Raw genomic sequence first — 12,302 nt, 5'->3', positions numbered from 1 at the left:
AGTGGGGAAATTTTGGCCCACTTTTATTTGAAGCTACATTGGAAGTTTTCTTCTTTTTTTTTTTTTTACCATGAAAAGTCTATGACTTGGCAGTTTTTGAAATGGTCCAGCCAGCCATTTAGGTAGTATTCCTAATGTGCTTTGGCTCAATGCTCTGCTTCATAAAGTAAGTGTACCAGAGTCGCAAACTTTGGTTTTCTTGCAGAGAGCATAATTCATAATCGACAAGTCCGCCAGGTGCTGAAAATTATTCCACTAAACTCTTCAATCATGATCATTTTGATATTTTGGAGAGTTGGTTCAGACAACTCTCTCATTCACTTTCTCATTGATAAATCATGAACACTGACATTAACTGAAGCAGTAATATTTAAAATCTACAGGCCAGGAAATAATTGGGCTTCAATGTGGCTAGTGAAACTGAACCAAAAATGTTTGTTGTTCATGATTTTGCAATTCATACCTTATTTTTCCATGTTTGTTTGGAAAGTTTCTTTTCCTCAATAAAACAAAAATTACATTCCATTTTCAAAATTTGTTTGATAATTGAAAAACAAACGACATCTTCAGGGGATAAACACTTGTTTTGACAACTCTGTAGACGGAGATGAGCAATTTAAAGAGAAAATAGCAAGTTACTAACATCAAAGTGAGCAGTTGTAAAATCATCTTTAGAACAAGACAATTTTAAAATCACAAACTGTTTTTTTTTCTTTTTTAATCATCCAATGTTTAAACTTTTAAATTACTGCATGATATGACTGGTTTAACCCAGCAAGTTTCTATTTGACAACTTAAAAACTGTTTGATGTTTTGCTCTCTCTGGCCTCGGGGAGAAGGCTGTAAAACTGTTTGCAGGGAAGTGATTGAGGCCAGCAAGAGTTCAAGACCCTAAACTGCACATTACAAATACCTAAGTATTCTGCAAGTTTTGTTTAGAACCTCAACATTAGATATCTAAAGATCTGTCAAAGACTGTATCCGAATTGAAGGAAAGCAATCTTGAATAGGACTTTGCATGATAATTGTAACATATTTACAAATGTTTTATCTTGGAGGGTCCTTAATTACTTTGTCACTCCCTGTTCATCTTGTGTGCTTTCAGAGAGGAGCATGGAGGCGTTGTAATTGACTGTGAAGTGGAGTTTGGGAAGAGCTGGGAAGGAGAAGCAGGTGACTGAAGGAGGAAACGAAAAGACGAGCATGGCGCACTCATCTGTTTGGATCTTTCTGTTGTGCTTTTCGCTCACTCATCAAAGGGCTGCAGCCCAAGCTGAAGGTATGGGATGACATTAAATACCTGATCGGAACACCAAGACACAGTTTACTGCATCATCTTGTGTGCTTTCAGATGGGAGCATGGGGGCGTTGTAATTGACGCCTCCATGTGTCAATTACATTTTGAAGAGTTCAAAGCGTTTTCCGGAAACTTGTATTTTAAATTACACCTTTTTTTGTTCTTAGGCTATAACTATATTATACCAAATTATTTGGTAATTGGACACATGACTGTTTTGTGGATTTTTCGGTAAGATGGATGTGTCGGGTACTCGAGCCAACGAATGCTATTCTTTTCAATGAGCAGAGCGTGTGAGTGCCCTTTCATTACATCTCCTCCCGTGATTGGTTCAAGGTGTAGACACTAAACCAGCTGCAGTTTCTTTCCAGACTAAACATCTGCTAGACTCCTGTGCAGTATACATCTTCTTTCTGCAGGCTTGTCAAATACATCCTCTAGATACAGAAAGTTGGCCTCAAGTGCTATTGGATGTCATTAAAAGGTCATTTAGCAAATCGCAAGTTTGGTAATATGATTTGCAGAAAGTGTTGAGGAATGCACGACGTATCGGCAAAAACATCGGTATCAGCCAAAGTTAGTCATTTATTAACATTCCATGTTGGTTCAATAAATACAGCTGGGCTGATATCAACAGCTTATATTTATTTCCATCTTGTTGCTATTTGTTTCTGGAGAGGTAGGGCAGAAGGTTGGTCACGTGGTATTTGTTTGGTCACGTGATTGTGACGCAGTGCAAGGCTGTTGGTAGTGTGACTGAAGCAGAAAAGCAGCGGTAAATTCAGTGGAGTGCTTGTTTTTCTCAAGGTGTTGAAGGATAGAGAAATAGTTAGAATATAAACAATATCAGTAAATGTGTATCTCCTGAACAGAGCTCCTTCTTCCACTTGAAGAACTCTGCTTCTTAACCCATTTGCCATTTATCCATTTGCATTATATCAATTATATATAATTGATATAATTATATATCAATTTTGATTTCTAATTGATATAATTAGATATCAATTATATATAATGCAATTGACCTGGCACAAATGTGTGTTTCAGTTTGAACCAAAATGTTTTGAGCCTTTTTCATTCCTTTTGTTTCACCTGACTGCAAAGTTTCACCAATTTGAGAAATTTAATTACAATCTCAGCCTCACACAGACAAGAAGTATCACTATTGCGCACCTTCCTTAAAATGTGTTTTAGCATGGTAGGAAAAACTGCTTGGCTCAAAAGTTGAACATCAAGAATAACAATGGTGGAGGACAAGTAAACACTAAAATGCCATAGTCTGATTCTTAACTATAAGCTTTAAATGTTACTTTTTTACTACAGTTACAGATCTCTGCGCGATTCCCCAGATTTTTCTCATTTCTTTAAAGTACATTTGTTAAACATCACATTTTCCTCTGGACTTTAAAGTGGTCTTGATTAATATTTCTTAAGGATTTGAAGAAATATCCTGAATTTCTCATACAAACTGAAAATCTAGACATCTCTCAAGTCTTATAATGTCTGTGGTCAATTTCTTAGACATGCCAGACATCGTTCCTCTGCTGCAGACACTGTAGGCCTTAAACATCTTTGGTTCCTGGTCTCCCTCTTTCCTCAAGATGGAAGCTCCCGCTGTGCATTATTGCTGTCATAGTTGAGCTAAAGAACTGAACAAGAAAAAAGAAAATGCTAAACTTTTAAATATAACTGAATAATTGATTGTGGCCTTTCAGGCAAGGTTTTCTGGTACGCATAGTTCAAATAAAAGAAGTAAAGGACTTACTGTGCTGGGTCATATTAGCTGGTTAATTTGTCAGGCTACCTGCTCAACTATAGGACCATCTGGTTAACAGATCTGGAGCATATTTTCCAACTTTAACGCAGCGTTACCTTAATATGAATGATGGGTGGCATTCTTTTAGTTCCCAAGCTGTGACTGTTGTTCACACCTAATAGCCCCCAAAAGTCAAATTGTCATTCTTCTCAGGGATAAGGATAAATCTTTTTTTTTTTCCAACAGCATTTCTGCAATACACAGAAAAGGGTACAATCTGCTTCCATACAGCTGGAGAAAACTCTGGTAGCTCACGCACATTGATTACATTCTCAGATGGGTTCAGGTTGGTCGGGATGGCTTTTCTCACTTTAATTAAAGAAAGTATCATCTGAAAGCTTCATTTTGTAGTTCCTTTGGTTATCTGTGACGGATGTTTTCACAGCTAAGTGTGACAAAAAAAATCAAAAACGGTAGAAACATGTTTGGAGGAAAGCACGTTTTCACGCCACTGCAAAAGTTGTTAGAAACGACACATGCAGGGCTGTCTTTTATTAAGAATTGTAGAAAACAGAATGGTAAATAATAACAGTGTCGCATAATAACAATAAACTGATTGTATCAAAAGTATGCGAGGAGCTTTTGAACACAGTGGCATGACACTGAAATTAGCATTAGAAAGTTATTTTCTGTGTATCCTTCTGACATTTGTGCTTTTTATTGTTTAGTGCTTTCATCCTGTGGATAAAATTTTGACTTCTCTTGTGAATTCCTGTTTTTGTTTACATTAAAGCTTGTATGTTTATGCCGATCTTGTCAGCTTTCAAGTTTTTAAGATATTTTCACTTTAAAAATGAAAATTGCTTCCCTTGCACTTGTTGGTGCTGCATGCAGTAGTGCATCATTAAAGGTTGTTTTATTTATTTATTTATTTTTTTCTGATGCCATAGTGTTCTGCAGTATATATGCTGAAGGCACTGAGCTACCCCTAATGCTGAAATCAGTGGTGGTCCAACACAATGGTGTTACAACCTTTGAAATATCCGCACAGATAACCTTCAATGAAAACCATTTGTAATCTCTCAGCTTGTGTTGTGTCCTCATCCTTGGCATGTCGATCTTGCCTGCCAGCCCAGACAGACAAACTTCTGGATAATTGATCTTGTTTTCCACCCCAGTCTGGGTTTTTCTGACAAACACAAGCCCCCAGCTGCTTCCTTGCTCGGGGCATCCGCCACGTTTTATGTGCTTCTGCAAAAAGAAAAAATCCGAGTGTAAAGTGTATCCAACTGAATAGATTAGCTGCTTATGTATGCAAAACGTGGCTGACTTGTCTGTATGAGACTCGACTCAAAGGATAAAACGGATGCGCATTGTTGTAGTTTTTGAAATTTAATCAATGGATTTTCACCCATTAGTGATAAATGTACTGTTGCTGAATATAAACCAAAGCCAGAATGTGCGCAAAGATGTTGGCTCAGCACGAGAGAAGCCACAAAAATTGGATTCTTTGTGATATTTGCTGCCTTGATGAGATGTATAGGTGTGTAAGGGAGAATATAATGTTGGATCGGCATGGTGCGGAGACATATGTCAGCCCCTGTGGATCCTGGGACAGCAGCCAAAGCAAGAAGGCGAGATAATAGAAGGGAGCAAGCTCGGTAATCAAATGGAGGACAGGAGAGAATCACTTATCACTTACAGAACAATCAGCGAAGCCTATCTTTTATTCGCCAGCCTAATCAATGCTGTCGTCACTTTGGTTTATTGCATATGTAATGCCAGAGTATTGACTCGGAGGGTGTTTGCAGACACAGCAGATTGTGTGTGTGTGTGTATGTGTGCCGGGATCCAGGCTGCTCCCCTCACATTGAAAAGCATCTAAATGTCTCCAAACTCTGCATGTTAAATGCATTTGTTAAGCAAGGCAACTGACCCTGATTTTGGGTGTGTTTACCTTATTATTCTAAGCGTCCCTTATTGCTGTACTAAACTTTTATTGCTGGAGTGCTCAGAATATTGATAGTCTCTTTGGCTCACTTGTGTCTCATTAAAAATTCATGGGGATTTGTGTGGCGGTCTGGCTGCACGACAGAAGCAAACGAGAAGGAAAGTGCTCAACACGGTGGAACAAGACTGCCCTCTGGTGGTCAGCCTAGGAATCCATGTCTCAAGCCATTGAAACAGATTTGCTTCTTTTTTTCAAGCTTATTTGTTTCATCTGGATAGCCGAATGATAAAGCAGGCCTTGATTTATTTTTAGACAAAGTGGAATTAATTTTTAAAAGACAAATTTGCCTATTTTTCATAGACATTGCTTTGCAAAAGTAATTACACCCCCTAACCTTCTCCATAATTTGTCACAACTTGAGCCTATTTTGTTGGGATTTTTATGTCATAGACTAACAATAAATCGTGCATAATTGTGATGGGGAAGGAAAAGATCAATCTTTTTTGGTGTGCCTCTACCAATTTTGCACATTAAGACAATACATCTTTATAGCACATAAACATGGTTTGATTTAAATGGTCACCAGCTTTCGGAAAAGCAGGATTGATTCAGATGTTCAAAGCTTTGGATATTGTCTTGACCATATTACTGGTTTGCACTTTTCCACAACTTTGCTGGTCAGGTTTTTATAATTTTACCCTCTACTTTGCAGTTATTTTGTGTTCGTCTATTTCATAAAAGCACAAGAAAATATTTGGAGTTCCAGCATAACACAATGTTTATCAGGTCAAGGGATGAGAAAGCTTTTGCAAGGCACTATATCTCTGTTAAATTAACCTATTTCGTTCTTTTTCTTTTTCTTTTTTTTTTTTTAGCTTGCAGGACAGTGGTGCAGGCAGACATCGTGTTCCTGTTGGATGAGTCATGGAGTGTGGGTCAGACCAGCTTTTTTAGAGTTAAAGACTTCATCTCAGCCGTCATGTCCTCCTTTCAGGACAGCGCAGTGGGAGCTGAGGGGGTTCGCTTCGGAGTCACTCTCTTTGGGGATGTTCCGAGGTAGTCGAGCATGAACTTCTGACACCATGTCAAAGACTTGTTTTTTCCTCTCGGTTGAGAAGTCATCTAAACAAGTTTTTACATGCGCAGAAACCCCGTTCCTGTCTCCTGTTCCATCATTTCTACATGACCCAGTTTTGCTTCATGCCTTTGCTCTACAGGATGCTGGTTGCTTTGACAGACTACAGTTCACTTGAGGAGGTGCTCAGAACTGTTGGAAACCTCCCCTACGGTGGAGGATCGAGGAGGACGGGCAGCGCTCTCCAGTTCCTTGTAGATTCTGTGTTCAGCCCTGCCATCAGCCGAGATTTTACCCCAAAGGTACTGCAGTTCGTATGTTGAGACTAATCATGGGTAACTGCACTTGTCTGGTTTTATTTAATTGCTTGATACCTCCAACGTGCACATGTTTGACCACAAGTTGGAGAAAGAACCCGTTCGAGATGCCAATCCATGCTGCAAATGCGTGCATGCACCGTGCCCCGCATGACAGGAAATGACTTGCCAGGAGTCTGTATTTGTACTCCACAGGACACCGTGGCATAAACAAACAAAGTGGTCTACCATTTCACACTGCCGTGAATTTGATTAAAGCGTCCCGCTGTATGCTTGAAATAAAAATCGATCGCGTGTCTGCGGCTGACAGCAGATTTTCATCTGTTCGCATTGTCTTCTGTTTGGAGAGGGGTGAAAAAAAAAAGGGGAAATTTATAGATTTTCCAGCACAGATTCTGCATGCTCAATCAGGCTGTCAATAATGGACGACTTTCCAAATGGTTGTGAAAGTGAATCTGTAAATCCGTTGGTCATTGACAAAGATTAAACTGAGCGTCCCTCTAATAAGATAATACATCAGCACAGATTTAGTTTCATTAAGCATTATTTGCATGGTAGCTTTTCTTGAATCCATGGAATTTCAAATGCGGTCTTGTTCATATCATTCCACTTAATATTCATTCATGTCTGCAATTCTGGAATGCATCACTCCAAAAAAGGCTTTACTTTGTAACGTTGCAACAGATTTTCTGGCACTGAGAAAACTGCAAGTAATTTCAACCCAGATCCATGTTTTCCCCCTCAGTCACCAAAAAAGACGACTTAACTTTTGCCATCTTTGTAAAGCAGAACAGGTTACCCTCTTAAACACACATTTTTCAAGTGTGTGCGTAAGAAAAGAACAGAGGAGGAGGATGAATTATTAAATTCTTCAGTCTGATTCATTTGCTGAACAGCAGCTACATTCTCACACCGACCTGTCAGGCTCCTCTTCCTCACTCACTCAGGAATAAAGTTGGAAAATTCAGTCTCTGTTGCAAATTCCTCTTCATCCATTTAGGTAATTTGTCTGTAATTGAGAAGTAAACCATGTCAACGCCGATGCAGGATTTGAGGAGAATAATCGATTTTCAATGGAGGCTTCTTATTTAGAAAATTTGCTCGGAGGGCAGATTTGGCGAATTAGTCATGCCAGCAAATAGGCAAAACAAAAATAAATTGAGTATACAACTTCAGGGCAGATACACAGCTAATAAATCTGGATCACACTGAAATTTTTATGCTTATTGTTGGCTTTATATTTCCCATTAGCTGTCTCTAAATGGTATTCTAAAATGACATTATTAGCATCTGAATTAGCATGAAAATGGCATAAATTTAAGGTGTGAATAAATATTCATAAACCTGTTAATATATTGCGGCGTATCTAATTTCCTGTCTCTCTGTAACACAGATTGCTGTTTTGATCACAACCGGACGCTCGGATGACCAGGTCGACCTTGGAGCCAAGGCGGTTGCAGACAGTGGGATTACACTCTTTGCAGTAGGTGAGTGTGAAAGTAGGCATTGAGAATTCCTTCAACATCCCCACTGCAGCAACCAACTTCAGATTTTATCTGTGCTCTGCTCGTCTGTCGGGTGTGTCTTGTTGTTAGACGTTCATGTCCCATGCATTTGAATTTGTGTTTTCGGTGTGGGTATTTGTTTGAATGTGTTGCGTTTCTTATTTAGAGGGTGTACGTGTGTATTTATTCGTACCACATAAACTTAATCTCACATTTGTTAAAGTCCACTTCCTGATACTCAACTTGGCCCTACGCTTTCTTGCNGTTAAAATACACTTAGAAAATGTTTCCTTAAACTAAAACCAGTCTAAGGCTAAAAGGTTCTGCTTGCTGACACGGCACACAGAAAGTAATCCCCTACCTGCCATTTATAATGACATGAGTTTGTCCTGCCTGCAGTATAACACTAAAGTGATGCATGCAGAGACAGATCTCAGATCTGCATTGGTATGTGAGGGGGAAAGTGAAGTTCCTTGGCTGTTCAAGCCCTCCCAGTTCTCACTTCCATCTGCAGTAGTTGTAAACTATTCAGCCTTCAGCCTTCAGCCATTCTAGCCTCGTCAGACCAGATGGTCAAATCACATGGAGGCATTTTCTGGAATTCAAATGGTTTCACATTTATCTTTGTTTTTTATGCTGTAATCGTATAGATTTACCACTGAAGTGCTCTCTGGTGGAAGCTTGTGCAGCCTTTTGGCTTGATAGATGGGTTGCGACTCTTTCAGGCTCAAGTGAATTTAAAAAAACGTTTTTATGTTTCTGAGTGAAGGCAGAGCTTTTTTTGATGTTAGTCGTTTATGCATGCTGGGGTAACTCTCACATCCAGATGTTTGCAAGGTATGTGGGGATTAGCAACCAAATGTAAAACATACCTGGAGGAGTTCTCTTGATCATTTCAGAGTTTTAAAAGGAGTTTTTTCTTCTCGTTAATGGTAAGCTCATTTAGTTTGGTTTTTAACGAGTCATTAGTGCTGTGTGAGGTCTTGGCAAGTGTGCTGTACTGACTAAAGATTTAGTCTGATTAGATGCTGATTGCATTTGCTTATGTGAATGTTATTCATTAAACTATTTTGTTGATAAATTAGCACAATACTTGACCTGAATTTGCAAACTAAAGTAGAACAATACCCCTTAAAATTAATTTGTAACAGAGTGATTTTTAGATGAATTTTTGTGTGTTTATAGAAAAATACCTTAGCACTATTTTAGCCCAGAAAAGATATCCATTAATTTATAAGTGTAGGTACAATATTACATTCCTCAGTTCTTAACACCATTGCTGTGTGTTTTCTACTGCTTGCTGGAAAACTCCATGGTCATGCCAAACAGGATTAGGCATGATTATGATGGATGAATGAATGGATAACCCCCTTTTTCTAGAGAAGCGTAGATCTGAATCCTATGGCCAACTTCCAGTCTTTAAATTTCTAAAGCTTTTACTTTATGACATTGATTTTCAAATGATTCTGGTTTCTGTAATTAATCCTTTCAAATATTTGTTTGGCTATTCCACTGTAAGCAAACGGTAATTAAATTAAAGGCGGCGGACTCTGAAATTAAATAAAAAATGTTGAAAGGCTGCCAATATTTCCAACTTCTGTAATTATTCTTGATGGACAGGTTTTCCTTGCTTCCTGAAAGTTTGTTGTTGTTTGAACTGTTTTGTATTTTCACTCTTTTTTTTTCTTTTTTTTTGGCTATTGCAGTAAAATATGAAATATATTTATCATTTTTAGGAAGAAGCCAAAAAAAATTTATGAAAATCCTGACGGAAGTAGCTTGAGAGTTAAAAGATCTGTAGTAATTACTTTGCTGAAATGTATTTCAAACTTATTTGAAATACATTTATGAAATGTATGAACTACATATTTTTTTCTAATATTAATTTAGAAAAACATAAAGCTTTAGTGCAGTTAAAGAATTTGGTTCCTGTGTGTTTGTTTTTGGCTTTTTGTCATACTTAAATGTTTTATATGATTACATACATCATACAATGTATGACAGCCTGAATAAAAAATTATGAAAAAAATTACAAAATGAAACATTTTAAATAATTTCATTAATTAAAGAAGACGGGCTCTAACCCACCTTTGACCCTGTAACAAAAAAGCAAATTTAGATGATGGATGGATTGATGGATGGATGGAAAGAATCTATCCAAGTCAACTTGGCTCAAAATGAAAACATAATTATCCCCTTATTCTAAAAACTAGATGTTCCACCCTTGGCAACTACAACTGATATAATTTGAGATAATTGGCAACAAGTCTTTTACATAACAGTGGGGAAATTTTGGCCCACTTTTATTTGAAGCTACATTGGAAGTTTTCTTCTTTTTTTTTTTTTTACCATGAAAAGTCTATGACTTGGCAGTTTTTGAAATGGTCCAGCCAGCCATTTAGGTAGTATTCCTAATGTGCTTTGGCTCAATGCTCTGCTTCATAAAGTAAGTGTACCAGAGTCGCAAACTTTGGTTTTCTTGCAGAGAGCATAATTCATAATCGACAAGTCCGCCAGGTGCTGAAAATTATTCCACTAAACTCTTCAATCATGATCATTTTGATATTTTGGAGAGTTGGTTCAGACAACTCTCTCATTCACTTTCTCATTGATAAATCATGAACACTGACATTAACTGAAGCAGTAATATTTAAAATCTACAGGCCAGGAAATAATTGGGCTTCAATGTGGCTAGTGAAACTGAACCAAAAATGTTTGTTGTTCATGATTTTGCAATTCATACCTTATTTTTCCATGTTTGTTTGGAAAGTTTCTTTTCCTCAATAAAACAAAAATTACATTCCATTTTCAAAATTTGTTTGATAATTGAAAAACAAACGACATCTTCAGGGGATAAACACTTGTTTTGACAACTCTGTAGACGGAGATGAGCAATTTAAAGAGAAAATAGCAAGTTACTAACATCAAAGTGAGCAGTTGTAAAATCATCTTTAGAACAAGACAATTTTAAAATCACAAACTGTTTTTTTTTCTTTTTTAATCATCCAATGTTTAAACTTTTAAATTACTGCATGATATGACTGGTTTAACCCAGCAAGTTTCTATTTGACAACTTAAAAACTGTTTGATGTTTTGCTCTCTCTGGCCTCGGGGAGAAGGCTGTAAAACTGTTTGCAGGGAAGTGATTGAGGCCAGCAAGAGTTCAAGACCCTAAACTGCACATTACAAATACCTAAGTATTCTGCAAGTTTTGTTTAGAACCTCAACATTAGATATCTAAAGATCTGTCAAAGACTGTATCCGAATTGAAGGAAAGCAATCTTGAATAGGACTTTGCATGATAATTGTAACATATTTACAAATGTTTTATCTTGGAGGGTCCTTAATTACTTTGTCACTCCCTGTTCATCTTGTGTGCTTTCAGAGAGGAGCATGGAGGCGTTGTAATTGACTGTGAAGTGGAGTTTGGGAAGAGCTGGGAAGGAGAAGCAGGTGACTGAAGGAGGAAACGAAAAGACGAGCATGGCGCACTCATCTGTTTGGATCTTTCTGTTGTGCTTTTCGCTCACTCATCAAAGGGCTGCAGCCCAAGCTGAAGGTATGGGATGACATTAAATACCTGATCGGAACACCAAGACACAGTTTACTGCATCATCTTGTGTGCTTTCAGATGGGAGCATGGGGGCGTTGTAATTGACGCCTCCATGTGTCAATTACATTTTGAAGAGTTCAAAGCGTTTTCCGGAAACTTGTATTTTAAATTACACCTTTTTTTGTTCTTAGGCTATAACTATATTATACCAAATTATTTGGTAATTGGACACATGACTGTTTTGTGGATTTTTCGGTAAGATGGATGTGTCGGGTACTCGAGCCAACGAATGCTATTCTTTTCAATGAGCAGAGCGTGTGAGTGCCCTTTCATTACATCTCCTCCCGTGATTGGTTCAAGGTGTAGACACTAAACCAGCTGCAGTTTCTTTCCAGACTAAACATCTGCTAGACTCCTGTGCAGTATACATCTTCTTTCTGCAGGCTTGTCAAATACATCCTCTAGATACAGAAAGTTGGCCTCAAGTGCTATTGGATGTCATTAAAAGGTCATTTAGCAAATCGCAAGTTTGGTAATATGATTTGCAGAAAGTGTTGAGGAATGCACGACGTATCGGCAAAAACATCGGTATCAGCCAAAGTTAGTCATTTATTAACATTCCATGTTGGTTCAATAAATACAGCTGGGCTGATATCAACAGCTTATATTTATTTCCATCTTGTTGCTATTTGTTTCTGGAGAGGTAGGGCAGAAGGTTGGTCACGTGGTATTTGTTTGGTCACGTGATTGTGACGCAGTGCAAGGCTGTTGGTAGTGTGACTGAAGCAGAAAAGCAGCGGTAAATTCAGTGGAGTGCTTGTTTTTCTCAAGGTGTTGAAGGATAGAGA

At 38.0% G+C, this 12,302-nt stretch overlaps 2 protein-coding genes across 4 annotated transcripts in view; both read left to right on the top strand.

Annotated features, from left to right (window-relative positions):
* The window catches only part of LOC103146516 (collagen alpha-1(XII) chain-like), a 31,339-nt gene extending 20,030 nt beyond the window's left edge, over nt 1-11,309 (top strand). The window contains exons 3-7 of the mRNA XM_007564483.2: nt 1,106-1,279; nt 5,880-6,060; nt 6,222-6,381; nt 7,790-7,883; nt 11,287-11,309. Of these exons, the coding sequence (XP_007564545.1) occupies nt 1,204-1,279; nt 5,880-6,060; nt 6,222-6,381; nt 7,790-7,883; nt 11,287-11,309 (534 nt within the window). The 5' untranslated portion in view covers nt 1,106-1,203. The remainder of the gene's footprint in view (nt 1-1,105; nt 1,280-5,879; nt 6,061-6,221; nt 6,382-7,789; nt 7,884-11,286) is intronic.
* col7a1l (collagen type VII alpha 1-like) overlaps nt 11,284-12,302 on the top strand; it is a 56,050-nt gene continuing 55,031 nt past the window's right edge. For all 3 annotated transcript variants that reach the window (XM_016677666.1, XM_016677667.1, XM_016677665.1), the window contains exon 1: nt 11,284-11,460. In XM_016677666.1, the coding sequence (XP_016533152.1) occupies nt 11,385-11,460 (76 nt within the window). In that variant the 5' untranslated portion in view covers nt 11,284-11,384. The remainder of the gene's footprint in view (nt 11,461-12,302) is intronic.

This window comes from Poecilia formosa, unplaced genomic scaffold, assembly GCF_000485575.1.
Source record: "Poecilia formosa unplaced genomic scaffold, Poecilia_formosa-5.1.2 Scaffold159, whole genome shotgun sequence".
NCBI lineage: Eukaryota > Metazoa > Chordata > Actinopteri > Cyprinodontiformes > Poeciliidae > Poecilia > Poecilia formosa.
This window is presented reverse-complemented; position numbering and strand designations above follow the sequence as displayed.